The following is a 22,883-nucleotide window of genomic DNA, read 5'->3' on the forward strand; positions in this document are numbered from 1 at the left end:
AGTTGCAGGAACGTAGGGTACAGCACAATCAACCAGTCTCCGAGACAAGACAATTAGGGATTTTTACGCACAATTAGGGATTTTTACTCATGAGAGCGAGTCGTTTTTAAATTACAAACTTCGCCCTTAGTACTATATTTAGATTACAAATCTCGATCTTAGTGCTATTATGTGCATATTGGTAAACTTGTTTGAAGTTCACAACAGTGACGTTTCGTGGCGCTAGTTGCAGTACAGACTACTTTGACACTTGTGGCGCGAGGTACAGTTCGTAAAATGCGCCAGCACGACATTCGCCACGGCAGTCCTGTGGTGGTCTGAGCACATCTGTCTTCTGGAAAAGGATACGTAGCACCACCACACACCGTTAGCGATGAAATTACGGGATCACCGATCTAATGTTAGATTTGAAAAGTAAACACAATTTAGAATCATCAGTGTAAAAGATGAATTTGGCAGTTTTCTTACTTACTTTGAAGTTCGCTCTGCACTCTGCTGTAGGAAGCAATCAACATGCCTCAGAACATATGATGTCCAGCGACTTTATACCGTAAGTATTTCTATTAAAACATTACTTCTCTTGTATACTGTATGGGCATACTATAAATTCAATTATAGTAGAATGTGTGTTAAAGCTTAAAAGCTCCAGAGACCTAACTAAAAAGGAAAGTCTTATATCTGAACCTTTGAACAATTTCAACAACTAACATGTCATGAACATTATATTCTGAGGTTAGTGGCTTTTGCAATCATCTTGAAACGAAGGCTAACTTACTTCTCAATACAATTAAGAAAAGTATATCTGCTTGTTAAACAGCTCGAATTTCTAACATGCTAATGAACAATATTAAACGGAAACATTGACGTAAATAATTATCCTTTGACGATGGCTATGAGAAAGTCAGTTGCACATGGTACATCTAGAATCCTTTCCTGGTAGATAAATACTGATGATTTAAGAAATATTAAAATATGATTAAGATCGATTCAATACGCATCTTCTTTGCTGACTCAGCCAGTTCTACTTTCTTTCTTCCATAAGCCCCATTAATTTTGATAGCGCGTAGCTGTGAGCTTGCATTCAGGAGATGGTAGGTTCGAATCCTACCATCGACAGCCCTGGAGATGAGGTTTCCGTGGTTTTTATTTCCGCACCAGCAAATGCTGGGGCTGTACCTTAATTACGGCCGGCCGCTACCTTCTCAGTCTTAGCCCTTTCGCAACCTTCCGTCGCCGAAAACCTTCGATGTGTTAGTGCGACGTTAAACCGCTACCAAAAAGTCCGGCTCCATGGTTAAATGGTTAGCGTGCTGGCCTTTGGTCACAGGGGTCCCGGGTTCGATTCCCGGCAGGGTCAGGAATTTTAATCATCATTGGTTAATTTCGCTGGCACGGGGGTTGGGTGTATGTGTCGGCCTCATCATAATTTCATCCTCAGGTCCCCTACGGGAGTCAAATCAAAAGACCTGCACCTGGCGAGGCGAACTTGTCCTCGGGCACTCCCGGCACTAAAAGCCACACGCCATTTTCATACTACCAAAAAAAAAAAAAAAAAAAAAAAAATCTCCATCGAATTCCATTTCGTTAGCCAAGTTGTTTCCAAGGAGTCCCTCGCCTGTTAAATTGAAGGGGAACTCCGTTACTCCCATAGGTCCGAGGCTTGGTTAAAATATTCTTAAGCACTATAAATTCTGTGACGCAGGATACTGCGCTACTTACACATTGTCCAAAATAATGGGAACCTCTGCTCTAACGGGTGGACTGTAGGCTATAGTCCTAGCCACCTAGCACAAGGAGGGCTATGACTTAGAATATGTCAAAGATATCCTCTCCCATTCCATAGCAACTGGTGTCCCAGTAACTTCCAGGACCAGTTACTAGGCCACTCAGCCCATGGTTCACGAACTAGGAAGTGATTTGTTACCCACACCACCAACCTGAATTAACTGAAACACCACTAAAATAATAATAATGTTTGTTTTGTCCTCCAATTACTAAATCTCTTATAGAACCCATGGTATCGGAATTTTAACTTACGGGAGTGCATTTAACATACTTACCGGAAGCCAATGACAAGGAGTTGTCTCATTTAAAAGCCTTCAGATGTCATCGACCTCGGCCTTATTCGAACCCGCTATGTTGAGGACGACGACTCCCCCACTGGCATCAGCTAACGAACAAAAACATTAGAAGTGTGCCCCAGTTATGACCACCTTAACCTCATAAACCAGTGGAGCTGTCACTCAGGGGTACAACGTAAAAATGACCTGCTGATATAAAGTGCGACCTATTGACCAACGGCTGCATCCTTGGTACAGGAACCTTGTAGCTTAAATGAATTCGACTGGTCCCACCACCATCAGTATCAATTAACTTCACCCATTAGGTTACTTTTCGAACCAGATAGCGCTTTAAGGGACATAATGTACTTATTATAAAATTATAAAGTATAGTAAATGTACAAATGACGAATGAAAATTTAACGTAAAGAGGCGGCAGGAGTTAGATGGAAAGTACACTACTCTGCTTCTGTAAGTAAACATGGAACGATATCAGGGTGAACAAGGAACCGGGCAGTTCTATGCCAGCCTATTATGAATAACTGACGAACTAATACTGCTTTTTTACAAATAAAAATAAGAATAATAAAAAGCCACACATTTAAGATGTGAGCTGAAGTAAGAGAATCTGGACATAAAATAATATTAAAAAATGGTCTTTTTCAATTCTATCACCAATGTGTAGATGAAATTTTCCTAAATAAGAATATATATATGAAGCCTCTGTGGCTCAGGCGGCAGCGCGCCGGTCTCTCACCGCTGGATACCGCGGTTCAAATCCCGGTCTCTCAATGTGAGATTTGTGCTGGACAAAGCTGAGGCAACAGGTTTTTCTCTGGGTACTCCGGTTTTCCCTGTCATCTTTCATTCCAGCAACACACTACATTAACATTTCATCTGTCAGCCATTTATCATTGCCCCAGAGGAGTGCGACAGGCTTCGGCAGCCGGCACGTTTCCTATCCTCGCTGCCAGATGGCTTCATTCATTCCATCCCTGACCCGGTCGAATGACTGGAAAGAGGCTGTGAATTTTTATAGTTTATATACATTATCTTCCTCCGAAGTCCATTAAATCTCTTTATCATGTGTCAACTACTCATGAGTGGATACAGTCAGAAATTTTCTTCTTGCTTTCCTGTAAAATTTATATATTACAAACTACGGTTCATAACCTCCCAAAATATTCCTGATGAAGCAATACAAATTTCCAGGATGACAGACATTGGTATTTTCTATTCATTTATTATTTATTTACTTATTTAATTTAATTGTTTGCAAGACTCTCCAAAATGTTAATGTTGCCCTGATGTACAGAGTATACTAAATAAACATTCGTACATTAACACAAATTTTAAAATTAATCTTGTTGTGATTATTGGGATTTGATTATTTGGACTCGGAAGACGGCGATAAATTATGTATGTAAAGGATTTATTCTTTTGTTTGTTTTGGTTTTCCTCAGTATGTGAATTTTGGAATTGTTTAATTTGTTTGAAGTCGATATGATTTTGAAATTATTTGATTGTCATGGTAATTCTGGTGCATCCTGTACCACACGCGCCACATCGGCGTGGGAGATTTCCGGTTTCGTAAAGTTGCACAAATTTCGTAATTTTTCTAGAGGCTTCCTAAATGTTCCTTGTCAGCACTATTTTTTCTGCGCTCCTATTGGAGAAAATAAAAGGAAATGTGATTGGTAGGTGAAGGAAATCATCGTACGCTCATTGGCCGTGGTAATATTTCATAATTTCCGGGGAGAAGCGTTGTCGCTGGAGCCTTGCTCTGCGAGGGCGTCTTTTCTGTTTGACCACTGAAGGGAACGGTCACCTTCCAAGGTACGGGTCTTCTTGGCCCCGCCATCCGGTAAGCACTGATTATTATTTTTTAACTTTTCTGGTATTCAGTTTCAGATGTAGTGTTTCATTTAATTTATCTTGCCGGAGCGTACCCGTGTTTCCTTCTGCTTCCAAATGTTATAATTATGACTTAGCTGTTTCGGTAAGTCACCTCACCTTGTTAAGAGATAGTTCCCGTTTGTTGTTTTGTAAATTAAATGTTATACGCCTTTCGAAGTAATCCTTATCAGTAATATTTTTCTCGGGACTATCTCATTAATTCCGCTTCATCGTGGATTATTCATCTTTAGGTCGGGTACCCTTTCTCAGAAGTGTTTTTGAGGGGGCTACCCACCGAAGATGCTCTGCTCCATGATTACACGTAAATTATTTTTCCTTTTTAGATGTATCTCTTCACTTTAGTATAACGTTACCTTCCTTTATTTATTTCGAACTGTTTTGGGTTTTTAAAGGTAACGCCACGACAGTGGAACGTCATGTGTGATGTTCCGGTGTAAAATAAATTTAATTACTAAATGCTACCCTCATGTAAATTGTAATGGTTGTTGAAATTATGCCGTCATTATTTTAATTGTATCTTGGTTATTGCTTTATATATGAAATCGAATCTAACTTGTTAAGTAAAGTTTAGGATTACTTTGACTTCGCTTCTTCAGTGTTACCAATACCTTCCACCGCCTGGATATGGTTCCCAGCCGCTTCCCGGTTATCCTTTCTTAATAGTCATGTTGGTTAAACTGTTTGTTTATTTCCTGTGATTAATGTGCTTGCAAATTTAATTTCGTACATGTTGACATGCCTAGTGTACAGTACCTTTGGTGAAAGCATTACGGTAGCAAACATTTTCTCTTCTTTAAACCTTTTAATTGTAACCTTACCCTTTTTGGAGAGGTTGCAGTATGTTAGCAGAGCTTTGGGTTGCTGAAGAAGCAAAGTTGACGGTAATTCGGTGGTTATAACCTAAAATTTAATTCAAGTATTATCTCGTAATTTCCTTTTTTATCAACATGTCTCGTGCTATCCCAGGGCCGTTCCATTTGAGGAAGGAGGAATTAGCTTACGAACTTCGTATTCGTAAGTTGAATTCGACAGGAAAGGTTAAGGATGACACGAGCTTGTTGAAACAATCGCTAAATGAACCTGTTTTTGTCCCAGGGTTATCAACAGATGAAGTGTGCGCATCTTTGTCGATTGTCAGAGATAAAATTGTAGAATATAAAGCCATTATCATGTCATTTTGTTCTTCTAAACCGTCTGATGCACAGTTAACACGTGCGAAAGGCCAAGTGCAGCATTACGTGGACAGGATTCGCGATCTGTTGGCGCATAATTTATCTGAAGATGAGCGATGTGAGTGCGAATCGTTGTTATTGCAGTTTTGTGATATTTTTGATAAAATTGTTGGATTGCTGGAAGGTAATTCTTTGCCTAGCTCAAGTTCTATTGTTAATGTACCCGTCCAATCTGAAACGTGTGACAGTGACACTGTATCTGTATCTACTGCTTCACCAGTTAGTGCAGTGGTCACTTTTAAAGATACTCCCGTGCAGTCTTCTCCTGCTGTATTTACCAGTGCTTCTCTGCCCGTGAATAATGATAGTGGTGCTTCTTGTACGCAAGTTACTATGTCAACTGTTCCTTTGGGAACTGTTAATTCTACTGTGTCTTTATCTCATCCTCCGGTTGCGACCCAAGTTGTTTCTCTTCCTATTGTACAAAGATATCCCCATGTCCAAGCGTCACCTGTAGTAAATTCTTCAGGGGTGTCACAGATGTGTGAAAATGTGTCGCAGATGCGAATATCTGTGCCGGTTTCTATGCAATCTAACCTCAGTCCTAACCTCACTTTTAGTACACCTACCCTATCCCAGGAGCGTTCTAATCAAGATTTCTTTACTACTGTATTGCCTTCTTGTAACCAATCCAGTGCTGTTCAGGTACCTACTACTCCTGCTGCTTCTCAAATTTTTTCAAACTTGCCTCACCCATTAACTGCTATATTTAAGGGTGTATCTAAGTTCACCGTTAATTCAATTGACGAAGTCATAGTGTTTCTACGTTTTTTGGTCGAATTTAAAGATCAGAGTGTAGTGTATTCCTTAAGTCGTGACAATTTCTTCCAAGTCTTATATCCACATGTATCTGGAGCTCTTTCTGAGCATGTCATAAGAGCCATTTCAGAAAAGTGGACAGTTGACCAATTTCATGCACATGTGCTTGAGTTTTTTATTCCTTCCCGTGCTTTGTCTTCTTTGGTTCAAAGGCATTATTTTCGAGTACAGTATTTGAATGAAACATTGTCGGAATACATCCAGGACATTAAGTTCAATGCTCGGATCTTCATGCTAAACTATTCTGAGTCTCAAATGGTTGCTAGCATTATTGAGGGTCTTGCACCAAATTACCGGTCGTATCTTGCTCTGTCGCCTCGACCCGCTACGTTCGCTCAGTTGGAAGCTATTACTGTTTCTGCTGAAGGCATTAGGTATGCCGACCAGTTACGAGTCGCCTTGGCTCCTCCTCCTATGAGCACGTCTTCTCAGGTCACTAGTACCGTTTCTACTTTTTCCAAGCCACGTAATTCACGTGCATGTTATAGTTGTGGTTCTACGGATCATTTCCAGCGGAATTGTCCTAAGATTGGGCCCTTAGGCAATTCAAAACCTGTCATGGGTGGTCAACTTCAAAATTTCCAAAGGAATTGTCCTAAGATTGAGCCCTTAGGCAATTCAAATCCGAATGAGAATAGAGTTTCTCCCGCCACTAGTTCTTGCAGATATTGTGGGTCAAATAGACACTTTTCAAGACAGTGTCCTCGCAATTCTTCCGGCTCTGGGCGTTCTGGTAATAGTAATCCCAGATGACTAGCCGCCGATCCTGGTGCCAAAACTTATAGTGTACCTTCATGTTTCGTCTGTTATCGCTGTCAATTAGTTGATGATTTACCCGACCCTGTAGTCGATTATAAGCTTCAGTCTGACCCTGGTGTCAATTTTCCAAAATCTTGTGGTATTTCTGCTATTCCTCCATGTAAATTACCTTACATTTGCCTAGAAGTGAACAATGAACCAGTTTGTGCTTTAGTTGATTCTGGAAGTAGCCTCACCTTGATGAGTGAAAAATTGTATAACTCTGTGAAATCTGTTTGTAAGTTCCCTGCTTTAAAACCTGTGTCTTTAACCTGCCATACGGCTAATTCTAATTCCTTGAATTTGATTGGAAGTCTGAATCTCAAAATTAGAATACGTAATTTCACATGGAAAATGCCCGTGGTAGTGGTGAAAGATTTATCTTGTCCTTTCATTCTCGGTGCAAATTTTATTGCCAAAACTGGTATGGTTTTGGATCTTCAATATAATAAATTCCAGTTTAAGTTTTCTATGAGGATCTTTACATTGTGTAACCGTTCTCCTATCCTTCCTTATCATGTCAGTGCTGTGTCTGAGGACACAAGTGAACCAAAAGCTTTCGACTTTGATCATTTGCCTGATGATCAGGCCAACCAGCTTAGGAATCTTTGCGATAAATTTCCTGATGTGTTCACTGACAAGTTAGGTGTGACCAATGTTTTGGAGTATAAAATTGAAGTAACTGACAATGTACCTGTTCGTTCTCCTCCGTACCGGTTGTCGCCTCCTAAGATGAAAGCCCTTAAGGCTATCATCGACCAAATGCTTGCTGATGGTGTAATACGTCCTTCTAAATCTGCGTACTCTTCTCCCATATTTCTAGTCCCTAAACCACAGGGTGGTTTTCGGCCTGTAATAGACTATCGAATGTTGAATAAGCGAGTTGTGCTTCAATCTGTTCCACTTCCTGACTTGCACTCTTGTTTCTCTTGGTTTGCTAATGCCAAAATTTTTACCACTTTTGATCTGAATCAGGCGTACTATCAGATACCTCTTGCTGAGGAATCCAAGCATCTTACAGCTTTTGCTACTGACTGGAACCTCTATGAATTTGAGCGCGTGCCGTTCGGACTGGCAACGGGAGCCGCTGTTTTGACTCGGCTGCTGGATAACGTGTTGTCAGACATTAAATTCAAATTCGTTTATAATTATCTTGATGATTTGGTAATTTTTAGCGAAACTTTTGAAGAACACCTTGCTCATATCAATGAAGTCCTTGAAAGGCTCCGTAAAGCAGGACTAACCCTTAAGGCTAGCAAAGTGACTTTCGCACAGCCTCAGATGTCCTTCCTAGGCCATATCGTGTCCGAGAAAGGCGTTTCGGTTGACCAATCTCATACTGCAACCTCTCCAAAGGGTAAGGTTACAATTAAAAGGTTTAAAGAAGAGAAAATGTTTGCTACCGTAATGCTTTCACCAAAGGTACTGTACACTAGGCATGTCAACATGTACGAAATTAAATTTGCAAGCACATTAATCACAGGAAATAAACAAACAGTTTAACCAACATGACTATTAAGAAAGGATAACCGGGAAGCGGCTGGGAACCATATCCAGGCGGTGGAAGGTATTGGTAACACTGAAGAAGCGAAGTCAAAGTAATCCTAAACTTTACTTAACAAGTTAGATTCGATTTCATATATAAAGCAATAACCAAGATACAATTAAAATAATGACGGCATAATTTCAACAACCATTACAATTTACATGAGGGTAGCATTTAGTAATTAAATTTATTTTACACCGGAACATCACACATGACGTTCCACTGTCGTGGCGTTACCTTTAAAAACCCAAAACAGTTCGAAATAAATAAAGGAAGGTAACGTTATACTAAAGTGAAGAGATACATCTAAAAAGGAAAAATAATTTACGTGTAATCATGGAGCAGAGCATCTTCGGTGGGTAGCCCCCTCAAAAACACTTCTGAGAAAGGGTACCCGACCTAAAGATGAATAATCCACGATGAAGCGGAATTAATGAGATAGTCCCGAGAAAAATATTACTGATAAGGATTACTTCGAAAGGCGTATAACATTTAATTTACAAAACAACAAACGGGAACTATCTCTTAACAAGGTGAGGTGACTTACCGAAACAGCTAAGTCATAATTATAACATTTGGAAGCAGAAGGAAACACGGGTACGCTCCGGCAAGATAAATTAAATGAAACACTACATCTGAAACTGAATACCAGAAAAGTTAAAAAATAATAATCAGTGCTTACCGGATGGCGGGGCCAAGAAGACCCGTACCTTGGAAGGTGACCGTTCCCTTCAGTGGTCAAACAGAAAAGACGCCCTCGCAGAGCAAGGCTCCAGCGACAACGCTTCTCCCCGGAAATTATGAAATATTACCACGGCCAATGAGCGTACGATGATTTCCTTCACCTACCAATCACATTTCCTTTTATTTTCTCCAATAGGAGCGCAGAAAAAATAGTGCTGACAAGGAACATTTAGGAAGCCTCTAGAAAAATTACGAAATTTGTGCAACTTTACGAAACCGGAAATCTCCCACGCCGATGTGGCGCGTGTGGTACAGGATGCACCAGAATTACCATGACAATCAAATAATTTCAAAATCATATCGACTTCAAACAAATTAAACAATTCCAAAATTCACATACTGAGGAAAACCAAAACAAACAAAAGAATAAATCCTTTACATACATAATTTATCGCCGTCTTCCGAGTCCAAATAATCAAATCCCAATAATCACAACAAATCTAAACTAAATATCCTCATTAAAATATATAAAAATTGTTGCGTAATAAGTGACTTATTTATGGAATACTGTCCGACTCGTTGGCTGAACGGTCAGCGTACTGGCCTTCGGTTCAGGGGGTTCCGGGTTCGATTCCCAGCCGGGTCGGGGATTTTAACCTTAATTGGTTAATTCCAGTGGCACGAGGGCTGGGTGTATGTGTTGTCTTCATCATAATTTCATACTCATCACAACGCGCAGGTCACCTACGGGTGTTAAATAGAAAGACCTGCACCTGGCGAGCCGAACCCGTCCTGGGATATCCCGGCACTAAAAGCCATACATTTCATTTTATGGAGAGTGCTGACTCCAACGTCCTAATATAAACTTATTTAGTTCAAATTAGTTAATTATTTTGTAAATAGTTGCAATAATTTTAGGATATAAAACGTATTTAGTGAATCTGTTGCTCACGGTTCTAAATTAATAAAAGTGGTAGAGTGAATTTGAGCCGGCCCCGTGGTGTAGGGGTAGTGTGCATTCCTCTTACCCGGAGGCTCCGGGTTCGATTCCCGGCCAGGACAGGGATTTTTACCTGGACCTGAGGGCTGTTTCGAGGTCCACTCAGCCTACGTGATTAGAATTGAGGAGCTATCTGAGGGTGATATAGCGGCCCCGGTCTCGAAAGCCAAGAATAACGGGATCGTCGTGCTAACCACACGACAACTCGCAATCTGCAGGTCTTCGGGCTGAGCAGCGGTCGCTTGGTAGGCCAAGGCCCTTCAAGGGCTGTAGTGCCATGGGTTTTGGGTTTGGGTAGAGTGAATTTATGTTCGTATGATGGTATAATTTGGTTAGGCTTCATGAAGTATTTTCTAAGAGGTAAGTTACGTAACTAAAAGTGCTTCTGTAATCTGAACATTATTAAAGTGTTTTAACATTTCCTGATCTAACAAACGCACTGTTTACTGTGGGTCAGTAATGTTTAACACAATACCAAGATTTTGTAATAAGTGCTAAATTTCATGAATATAAAGCGAACAGTTGTGGACAAAATTTACTAGAAAATAGTAGAGTTCGAATAGATTTTCACGCCCACGTCCCGAGGACCTAGTTGACTGGTGCGAAATGAGATGCTCAGGAATTTTAACTCCGGGGACAGACTGGGAAGGAAAGTAGCCTATTTCTCCCAAAAGATTGGTTTAAGAATGAAAATGAAAACCTACAACCTGTTTTCCAGTCATTGACCGGGTCAGGGATGTAATGAATGAAACATATATAGGCTGTTATTACAATGGGGTCGCCACTCCCAAGGTGATTTATTAATGAGTGGTAAATGCTATGAAATGATAATGGAGAGTGTTGCTGGAATGAAAGATGACAGAGAAAACCGGAGTACCCGGAGAAAAACCTGTCCCACCTCCGCTTTGTCCAGCACAAATCTCACATGGAGTCACCGGGATTTGAACCACGGTATCCAGCGGTGAGAGGCCGACGCGCTGCCGTCTGAGCTACGGAGGCTTATTGGTTTAAGAATATTTAAGAATATTTGGTACCACACACTTAAGTGAACAGGTTTTCTCTGCTCTCGAAATATGTAAGACCAGCCATAGATAACAAATTAGCTATAGCATTTGGCATCTATAATTTTGTTACATTCAAGCAGATCGATTTATTAAGATATTTCACGATTCATAACACAGACACAAATAGATATATTGATATATAGATTAAGGTGCATCCTTATAAGAAAAAACATACACATTTTATTAATTTTCTTTCTTTCTTTCTTTCTTTCTTTCTTTCTTTCCTTCTTAATCCGTTCGCCCTCCAGGGTTGGTCTTTCCTTTGACCTCAGCGAGGGATTCCATCTCTACCGCCTCAAGGACAGTGTCCTGGAGCGTGAGACTTTGGACCGGGGATACAACTGGGGAGGAAGACCAATACCTCGCCCAGGCGGCCTCACCTGGTATGTTGAACAGGAGCCTTGTGGTAGTATGGGAAAATAGGAAGGGATGGACAAGGAAGAAGGAAGGAAGCGGCCGTGGCCTTAAGTTAGGTACCATCCCGGCATTTACCTGGAGGAGGAGGAGGAGGAGGAGGAGGAGGAGGAGGAGGAGGAGGAGGAGGAGGAGGAGGAGGAGGAGGAGTGGGAAACCACGGAAAACCACTTCGAGGATGGCTGAGGTAGGAATCGAACCCCCTCTTCTCAGTTGACTACCCGAGGCTGAGTGGACCTCGTTCCAGCCCTCGTACCGCTTTTCAAATGTCGTAGCGGAGCTGGAAATCGAACCCGGGCCTCCGGGGTTGGCAGCTAATCACACTAACCACTACACCACAAAGGTGGACTTGTATTAATTTTGTGGTGCAGAAATATAATTCGCCTAAATGTAATATATTCTTTGTAAAATCATTGGTTTATGTTTTAATCAAATAATCATCCTCTTCCTCCTGGCCTTCTTTTCCAAACTGGAGACGGTACGTGTTTAGATTTGGCTCAGTTTTAAGGTTGGATGCCCTTCATGATATTAATCCTATATGAAGGTATGTAATCACTACTGTGTGTTACTGTGGTGGTTAGTAGTGTGACATATTGTGTGTAGATGAAGTTATGTGTTGAGGCGAACACGAATATCTCAGTTCCCGAGCCATAGAAATTAACGATACAAGCTTAAAATCCACAATCCTGCCAGGAATCGAACCCGGGGCCATCTGAACCGAAGGCCATTACGCTGACTGTTTTATTTATACAATTAATTATCTTCACACTTACAGTGAAAAAGTAACTCTCCATGTAATTCTTGGAGGAAATTATTTGAAAATATTTTCCAGAATAACATATTACATTTAATGAATCCGTCATTACACTCAGTTATACCTTGCTCCATACCACGCCCTCTCTTCGCATTCATGACCCCAGTGAAGCTTCAGGACAGCTCTTACGTTTCTTCTTCTATATTATTATTATTATTATTATTATTATTATTATTATTATTATTATTATTATTATTATTGTAATTGTTATTATTATTATTATTATTATTATTATTATTATTATTATTATTATTATTATTATTATTATTATTATTATTTTATTATCATTATTATATCACAGAATACAACTGATGATAATCAATTTTCTAAAACATAGTCTACTGTAATACTCATCCATCGAAAATTCACCACACTGGGTGTGTAAAGAAGCGGAAGAGGTTTAACAATAGATTCCAAACCCAGGGGCGCTCTAGTGCGCAAGATGGCGGCGCTGATCACTATTGCTAACTCCTGTTTTACTCAAACGAGCTTCTGAATTAATAGCCGTGTTTTGAACTAATGTCTTATTCTGTTCCGCAACTTTATTTTGTTACTGCGATTAGACCAATGATATAGAATTAACTGAAATTATGCTTCTCTTTAAATGAACTGTTATTTCCGCATAGAAGGAAAATTGCCAGTTTCTTTTTTGTCTATCCAAGTAGACATAATGTATTACATTCTTCAAGAAGAACAGTTCACGCTCTTTGGTTTATCTCGTCTAACAACCCAATAACATATTATTCAAAAATTCCCCAACAACACAATATTTAGGGTCCTTAAAGTATGAAGGCTTTCACGGCCGGTGTCAAAATAATAAAAATCTTCCGGGCTATTATGCCGTGGTCCACTCCTCTCGCTTCTCCCGCCGGGATTCAGGAGAGCGTATCTACGCCACAGAAGATGACTACCGCAGCAGTAGTCGAAACGTCTGGGAGTAGCGAGAGGAGTGAACCGCGGCATAATAGCCCGGAAGATTTTAATTATATTTAGGGTCCTGTTCGTTACTGGATATGCTCAGTTTCATGCTGGTAGTAATAGACTAATAATGGTATTCGGTTTACGTCCCACCAACTACTTTTGCGGTTTACACAGACAGAGATCTCATTATCTCATTGGAGTTGCTTTATGTGAAGGTAGCGTATGTGATCACCTTCAAATACCACCGGTCTGAGCCGGGATCGAACCCACCAACTTGGGCTCAGAAAGCCAGCGCTCCACCATCTGAACTACTCAACTTTTTATTTTGTTGGTAGGAGATCTTCCTAGTGATAAGCGTGCTTTCCTCAGATTTCATGACACTTGGGCTGCCACTGGGGAACATTCAAGCTTATTTACACCTACATAACGATTTATTTTTCGTAGACTTTATAGATGTATTGAGCACCTTATCTTCATACACGTCTCCCGAGGAAAGTAAGATATTTCTTTCGTAGTTGTAATCTGTTACATTTCTGAAGGTGCGCGTAGCTCCGCAAGCAAAAACCTCAGTTCTATAGATAAACTTCTGGGGTTTATAATTTACACACACATAATATAGCAAATTAGAAAGAAAGAAAGAAAGAAAGAAAGAAAGAAAGAAAGAAAGAAAGAAAGAAAGAAAGAAAGAAAGAAAGAAAGAAAGACTATAATAATAATAATAATAATAATAATAATAATAATAATAATAATAATAATAATAATTTCAACACATCAATACGTTTTCGGAGGCGCCAAGGTGTCGGAATTTGTCCAGTAGGGGTTCCTTTACGTGCCAGTAAATCTACCAACACGAAGCTGACGTATTTGAGCACCTTCAAATACCACCGGACTGAGCCAGGATCGAACCTGCCAAGTTGGTGCCAGAAGGCCAGCGCCTCAACCGTCTGAGCCACTCAGCCAGTCAAAGAAAGATTATGATGATGATGCTTGTTGTTTAAAGGTGTGTAACATCTAGGTCATCGGCCCTAAGGAAAGGAAGCAAGCAAGCATCGTGAACATGTGGTCATAACTACGGAACCTCCAGTTTTACGAGGAATCTGAACATAAAGGGGAGAGGCCATTCTTTTAAATTCCACATATAATGACGGATTTGAACCGTGGCCTCCCTGGTGAGAAGCCAGTGGCGATGTCACTCGACTAATTAAGGTAGGATATTAATGTCCAGAATTAAATTGGTACAACGTGCAAAATAATTCTGAAAATTTGTCTTAGGCCTATATTAATGATTTACCTCAAATGTTAGATATTACTGTCAGTGAAGGCAATATACAGTAGTTAGTTCTTGCAATTTCTTTGTCAACGGCCGGCACGTTTTTGAAGTTAACGCTGGACTCCACGTGGAGTACGTAATTGGCAAGGCAAGCATGCGATTGACCAAGAACGAACCAACTCCAGACAGCCTTAAACCTGGTTACTGTCTGCGGATGGTACTTCTTAACATTTGAACATAGTGAGAACGATACAGCGCTAAACCTCGGCGAAGCGCAAGATTTACGGATGTCGTTGTACTTTGGGAAATCAATTGAAGACTGACTTCATCATCATCATCATCATCATCTGTTTACCCTCCAGGGTCGGCTTTTCCCTCGGACACAGCGAGGGATCCTACCTCTACCGCCTCAAGGACAGTGTCCTAGAGCTTCAGGCTCTTGGTCGGGGATACAACTGGGGAGAATGACCAGTACCTCGCCCAGGCGGCCTCTCACGCTATGCTGAACAGGGGCCTTGTGGAGGGATGGGAAGATTGGAAGGGATAGGCAAGGAAGAGGAAAGGAAGCGGCCGTGGCCTTATGTTAGGTACCATCCCGGCATTCGCCTGGAGGAGAAGTGGGAAACCACGGAAAACCACTTCCAGGATGGCTGAGGTGGCAATCGAACCCACCTCTACTCAGTTGACCACTTTTCAAATTTCGTGGCAGAGCCGGGAATCGAACCCGGGCCTCCGGGGGTGGCAGCTAATCACGCTAACCACTACACCACAGAGGCGGACGCTGAAGACTGACTTACGTTTCTAAAAGTGGTAAGTGTTAAAAACAATTTCTCATCTTCAGTGCCGATGTCTGGTGGTAAAAAGGAACACAGAATTATACCTACTATACAACTGCTTTTTACAGTAAATAAATTGCCTCACTGGAATGCTTCCAATCATTTTTGAATGGTAAATTGGTTCCTGGGAACAGGGATACCTTAATCCCCATTAACAACATTACGGTTAGAATGGATTTTTGTATATTAATCACGTATCCTTTTACCATCATATCATTCAAAAGTGCCTTTCTGAAATGTTGATAAAGGATAAAATATCGAGCATCCCTATTCTGGGAGTCCTTCATCGAGGTCATCTATTAAAAAAAATAGCTGAAAGAGCTCCAACAAAGTAATTTATTTTCTGTAAAACAGTATTGAAGGGACTGCCTAGCCGACGCGGTATAGAAGTACTTAGTTCATCTGAGAGGACGTTGATTCGGTTCCTTATCAGAAAGTCGAAATATTTATAAATACGACTTACTTGTGAAGAGGCACATGACCTTCAGGTTCACTCAGCCCACACAAAATATGAGTTCCAGGCAAATTTCTGGGAGCAAAGACGTCCAGGTACAGCTCGTCCGGCGAATGGGGAAGCCTCAAGGTCGCGTTGTAGTATTTCGAGGGTATTTCGAGTGTTGCGCTGCTAAAACTATGAAATGAAATGGCATATGGCTTTTAGTGCCGGGAGTGTCCGAGGACATGTTCGCTCGCCAAGTGCAGGTCTTTTGATTTGACACCCGTAGGTGACCTGCGTGTCGTGATAAGGATGAATTGATGATGAAGACGACACATACACCCAGCCCCGTGTCAGCGGAATTAACCAATGATGGTTAAAATTCCCGATCCTACCGGGAATCGAACCCGGGACCCCTGTGACCAAAGGCCAGCACACTAACCATTTAGCCACGGAGTCGGATGCTAAAACTATAAAGCACTATCGACAGCACGGCGGGCAGGGACTCACTGTGACGGCTGTTTATCAACTATTGAAACATGGCTGGAAACCTGCCTGGCCAGATCTGGCCAGTGCGACTTTGAGGCTTTACCACTCCCCGGACGAGCCGAGAGCTAACCACTCTCTCATTTAGTGCCGAGTTTAAGGATAGTGGAAGTCTACCTTCCACTCCTCGAAGTACCTTCATCGCCTGTACGGAGATCGCTTTGGTTTGCTAAAACAATACTGTCTCATTGTCGGTATCAAAGTGTTCTCAAATATTCTAGACTAGTGCGTAAGCCTGTCTTCGACAGTAGAAATTACTATATATAAAGTAATTCTAAATTGACTATTAATATTTCTTATGAATAAAAGTTACAGTTTCCAGGTTTAATGCGGAATTTGAATGGAATCAAAACAGGTATGATAGCATTTCCTTAGCAATCCATACTTGACTCTTCACCTTTCTCCAAACGTATTGTTTCAGCTTCTCTCTATAACTGCATATTTTATCTTTACCATTTTTACCTTTGTTTCCTCTTTTCGTCTTCCTCGTGGAGTTTTAGTATGTTGGATGGTCGACTCATTGCAAATTTGTTGACTTAACGCGAAATTCCTACAAATATTGACGATAGAAAATTATTTTCAGGCGAGACCTCATGGCTTCGGCGACGTCATCTTCTCCCGACGGATTTCTGCTGACGAATTTCTGTGGACGTATAGTCGGTTGAACCAAGTCCAAAGCTCCAAGCTCCAAGCTCCAATGAAAAGTAAAATCATTTTGTGGTCTAAAATATGTTTTCTCTGCAGATATCGCTAAAAAAATAATTAACATATCTCCCGATAAACGATCACCACATCCTAATTCTATCAATAACTGTGCCATTATAGTGCGACCACATGGATATAGATGACGTTAATGTTGTTATGCACAACAAAATGACAGTCTTACCTCGTTAAATGCGGGGCATTTTATCGAGAATGAACCAAGCATACGAAATTCTATCCCAGCCTAGTCATACGTTGTATATATAAAACACTTAGAAACACCTACAATGAAGTATCCAAGACCAGTATTTGTTTAGATGTTATTCCTCGCACGTCTATGTCTAATCCATATGGGGTCGGCTATGAAGTGACATGAACCTTCGTACAGAGTTTTTACGACCGGATGGCCTTTCTGACGTGAACCTCATCAAAAGAGTTAATGAGATGAGATGAAATGAATGGCGTTATATATTATGATAGTGGGAAGAGAGAGGGTGAAACCCTATGCCAGCACATAGACTACTCCTGTCTAATAGAACCAAAGGGTCTGCTCAAGGCTTTACGTCCCTATCGGAAAGACGAGTCACCATCTACAGCGCCACATGTCCTCACTCGATACAACCACTACGAAAAGGTTTGGAATTTAATCCAGGCTTCTGTCACGCAGTCTAGTGATGAGAAATTATATACCACCACCTCCCTGACCTTTCCGACTAACATTCCGATGGTAAAAAATGTTCAACCAATGGGATTCGAACCGGACAATCACGGCGTCAGACCATAAATTGAACGCCTTAACGACCACGGCCACAAACATAATGTTTTTTTATACGCTTATCGATGGGGATAATGTGTTTTCATAACCTAGAATGAAAAAAAGATTAATTTAAGAGTATGTATGTATGTATGTATTGAACCCTTTTGGTCCATATTGAGGGATACCTACCTTTCTTACCTATCAGCAAAGTTCATGAGATCTGTTTCTTGGGTCGTATCGGGTTCTTCGTCACTTCCTGAGGTAAAGGTAGAGTTCAGTAATTCTAATCTATCTACTTGAATGAAAGGTCTGTTTAAAAGATTCCTATTTATTCATGAAATTCTGAAGCATTCTGATTTGCCAACGGTATCATTGAAATTAATCGTGTCCACTGGACACCACAATCATTTTTATTACATAGAAGGTCAGAACACTGGTGTGAGCCTTTGACGTAACTGCCTGATGGGCATTCTTACTAGAAACCATTGTCTCATTTTTTTATTAAAGAAAGGAATGTCTGGAAATCCTTAAATTCGGCTTCCATGTGAGACCACATGTACCATCATAGTGATTCGTTATGGTCCAGCCCTCGTAACACGAACTCTGGACTCTGGGTATAATTAAGGCAGTCCAATCGGTGTGTGCCACACAGTGGTTATACGACATGGACCCTTAATTGAATCGATGTGACCTGCGTCTATGTCATGGACCGGCATCTAAACTTCTAAGTTACTTTAAAGTCATTGTGGATGATGACCGCAAGGAAAATGACGCTACAGTGGCATATGACCCTAATCTAAGTCACTGAGGTTGATGACCCCTGACCATCCAAGTTTCTAAGCTGAGGGCTAAACACAATTAAGTCACATCGGTTGATGACCAAAGTTTCCACTGTACTATCCCCAGCACATTCACGGCTCAATCAATCGAAGTTAAATAATACAACAATAGCAATGCTCACAATACTTTGTGGCAGTAAAATCCATTACCTTCGGATATGTCCCCTTAATCGTTACGTTAACATTTACACATTCCCCAGAAAACAAACTAAGATTTCCAAAATGCATCTCCAAGTTATTCGCTTGATTTAAAGTTATTTCAAAATGCGGTTTCACTGAATTTAATAATTAAATAAATTTAAATGATTTAATGAAATCTTAAAGGACAACAAATTCTATCTCTGCGGACTCTGGTTTCTTCATAAATTCCTACGCAATTGTGTTCTCACAATTTTAAATCCTGTGATGTTTATCTGTTGATTCCTATTTGCTGGAAAAGAACGATTACATCATTCATGTCCAGTTTATATCCTGTTTCATGACCTCACACTTTAAATCTAATCTAACCCTAGCCATTATTAACACTTGGATAACCCTAATAATCTACGTACAAACCAAAAGCAACTCGCCATATAATTACGATGTCATATCTCGTCATTACATTTTAAAACGTTTGCGCACCCCTCACAGACAAACAATCATCACTACCATCGCTCTATATTTTGGACAACCCTTAATTTGGCTAATCTTGGTCATTAAACTCTAAGTCCGTCGTATCAAATGCACGTTACGTCCCATATTAAACAAATTTTACAGTATCTAATAACACTCAGGTTATTCCCGGATGAAAATTTCAACTAAATCCAACATTTAACGTTCTCCCCGGCCGAGAAATACAATCTCAATTCCACGCGTGTCCCGTTATATCGCCGCTGTGTTCCCCCATCAGCTGACGGCTTCTCGCGCAAGCCTGCTTGGCAGTGATGTAAAACACCCGGTTCGTTCTACCTGACTGGCTTCTCAAAATGCTCCCTTTTAAACTCTGCCGACATAATTACTAAATACGATATTCTAACCAACAAAATGCACAGATTATACTTCAAGATGCCCACAATAATTATACACATCGCAAATTAATACCAGCGCGGATTCCTCGTATATTGCTTTCCATTCCCAACATTATAAAATCTTCCTCGGGCTTCCACAAGTCCCGGCTTCATTGACAGGTCTCCAACCTGATTTCACAAATCTCATCTCGACTCACACGACAAAACTAACCTCTGTTTCCCAACTCACGACTATCGCCGACAAAAGAACTGGAATAAAATCCTTACTAGAATCCACGACGTCTAATACGCACAGTGCTTTAATAATGAATGACTTCGCATAAAATGATATCGTATTTTAATAACTGGATTTTCACGAAATGACTGAAAAATTCTCCTAGATCTTTTTTATTGTCAGTCAGACACAGTTAAAATGAGCCTAGAAAAACGTTTCACTCCGTGACCAAATTCATCACACTATACTCTCACCAGACAGCGCGCTTCCACTCGATTGAAAATGGGTAACTATGGATCTCTTATATTATTTACGTCAAAATTTCAGACAGAAAAATTTTACGTCGAATGAACATCTTAATTTGACATCACAAAATACAGGCAATAAACACACGGAAATGACGATCTACATTGGACGTGATATCACTTCGAAACCCTATTCAATAACTTTTTACAACATCATACGGCACTCGCAAGACTTCAAAAATTTATCCAAGTGGAAAATAAAACAAATGACTCTTTTTAGTCGTATTCTAACATTTACAAAAACCACATAGGGGTGACCACTGCGTCATATATACCCCATTCAAATACACATTTTTAGAGATCATGAAACAAGACATAATAGGTAGTAAGATGGTAAGTCACATACCTTATGTTACGCCATCGGTCATCATTGGGCTCACCAGCGACCCTGGCATTTTTATTTAGCCATTTTACATTTCTGGCTTTACAGATCATTATATTTCTTCAGGTTTCCTGGAAATAAAGCATAAAAAAAGAAAATGCCCTTCACTTTTTCTTGTTGAGCGCACACGGTAGACTGTATTTATTTCCGCACACGACTTACTTCCTTTATCACATAAAATTTTATTCGGTACTTTGACCATCCTATCTGGTACAATTATTTCCACTCGAGAAAACTATCTCCACATGGAGTCAAGACTCCAGCCACAATGGCTAAAATCTGCGGTTGAACTTAGTCTGCTTTTGTCGTTCGATTTCACAGAGCAGCTCAACCCTTTGTCGTCCGCTTCGTAACACAAAATGCTGGAGGTTTCGTCATGGCGTCAATTCTTATTCATAGCAGTTACCCCCTCTCTCCGAGCATCTCCCTTTGCCGCCAAGAAAATTTCTATAACTTTTCTGACTTAACTAAACTGTAATTCCAGGAGTTTTGAAGGTGACTACATACTCGCTACATTTCTGGCGGTAGTGTTCATGGACATTTAAAATTTATACATGTTCAATTAGTTGGATAAATTACCTCATTTGATAGGCACTATATTTTCGACTTGGCTTGGGCACGCTATATACACGCGCTTTGAAATAGTTCACAAAAATGACCTCAGACTCTTCCGCCGTTGACACGTGCAACTGACGTCACGTATCCCAGAGCGTGGGACCGAAGGTAATCACCCCCTTGCCACGTGTCAATTCCATGCTATCAAGAATCGAACTTCTTATTAAATTGACCATTTAATGCATAATATTCTTAGGGCACAAAGGTCATGGGTTCAGTATGTATGTATGTTCAGTCCGTCAGCGATGCCGCTGGTGGGATCCTCAACAGCTCTGCCATCAGCTGTCATAGATGGCCTAGGCATCACTGAAGAGGCGTACTAGGGAAATGAGGAGTGAGGTAGTTTCCCGTTGCTTTCCTCGCCGAGCCAGAGTTGCTATTACATATCAGTCTGCCAAGCCCACTGAAATGCATACACCAACCGACCCTATGAGCAACATTTTCACGCCATTCATAGCAGGGACTGGCTGCATAAGGATTGGCATTACTAGCATCGCTCATACCTCAGTCACTTTCATATTGTCAAAGCCAAGGATAAGACAGAGACAGATCTATGAAAGTAACAAAATTGCTCTAGCCTATACCAGAAGACATAGTGCACTGTAAACACTAGGTCCCGCCAGCAAAGACATGTATGATGGTCAACATTGCATTATTCTTATAACCCATATCCGGTACCAGTTGGAAGACAACAGAAGACACGATGTAGGCCTACTTAGCGCCAAGTCATGCCGATAGATATAGCAGTGTGCTTACATCATAATGGCGATGAGACAGTAACTTCGCTGATAGAAACCAATTTTATTCTTCTTCCTCTATATATGTTTACCCTCCAGGGTCGGTTTTTCCCTCGGACTCACTGAGGGATCCCACCTCTACCGCCTCAAGGACAGTGTCCTGGAGCTTAAGATTCTGGGTCGGGGATACAACTGGGGAAGATGACCAGTACCTCGCCCAGACAGCCTCACCTGCTATGCTGAACAGCGGCCTTGCGGGGGATGGGAAGATTGGAAGGAATAGACAAGGAAGACGGAAGGAAGCAGCCGTGATCTTAAGTTAGGTACCATCCCGGCATTTGCCTGGAGAAGTGGGAAACCACGGAAAACCACTTCCAGGATGGCTGAGGTGGGAATCGAACCCACCTCTACTCAGTTGACCTCGCGAGGCAGAGTGGACCCCATTCCAGCCCTCGTACCACTTCAAATTTCGTGGGAGAGCCGGGAATCGAACCCGGGCCTCCGGAGGTGGCAGCTAATCACACTAACCACTACACCACAGAGGCGGACAGAAACCAATTTTTCTTTTTAAAAAGTACAAAACTCTTGGTCGTGAGAGGTTTATTGTACTTTTCTTGTTAAGAAGACATATAAATCAATAACTGGTACGAATTTAAGCTGTTGAACACTTCTCTTCTTCTCAATATCGCTGTGAATGGCAGACATTATATTGTTGGAAATATTATCATACCGTAGATTTCGCAATTCAAGGTATTAATGGGATAAGTTTATCACTGACATTCACGGTAATAAGAACATGTCAAAACACCGCGTACCGGGCGAGTTGGCCGTGCGGGTAGGAGCGCGCAGCTGTGAACTTGCATCCGGGAGATAGTGGGTTCGAACCCCACTGTCGGCAGCCCTGAATATGGTTGGCAGATGCAGAATAGGTTTCGGCTGGTCCGTAATCCGACAGTTCTGCATTCCAA

At 41.0% G+C, this 22,883-nt stretch overlaps 1 protein-coding gene across 2 annotated transcripts in view; it reads left to right on the plus strand.

Annotated features, from left to right (window-relative positions):
- Positions 1 to 292: 292 nt before the first annotated feature.
- The window catches only part of LOC136857180 (CD109 antigen), a 271,611-nt gene continuing 249,020 nt past the window's right edge, over positions 293 to 22,883 (plus strand). For both annotated transcript variants that reach the window (XM_067135625.2, XM_067135626.2), the window contains exon 1: positions 293 to 550. In XM_067135625.2, coding sequence (XP_066991726.2) covers positions 447 to 550 — 104 coding nt within the window. In that variant the 5' untranslated portion in view covers positions 293 to 446. The remainder of the gene's footprint in view (positions 551 to 22,883) is intronic.

This window comes from Anabrus simplex, chromosome 1 (genome assembly GCF_040414725.1).
Source record: "Anabrus simplex isolate iqAnaSimp1 chromosome 1, ASM4041472v1, whole genome shotgun sequence".
In the NCBI taxonomy this organism is placed as follows: Eukaryota; Metazoa; Arthropoda; class Insecta; order Orthoptera; family Tettigoniidae; genus Anabrus; species Anabrus simplex.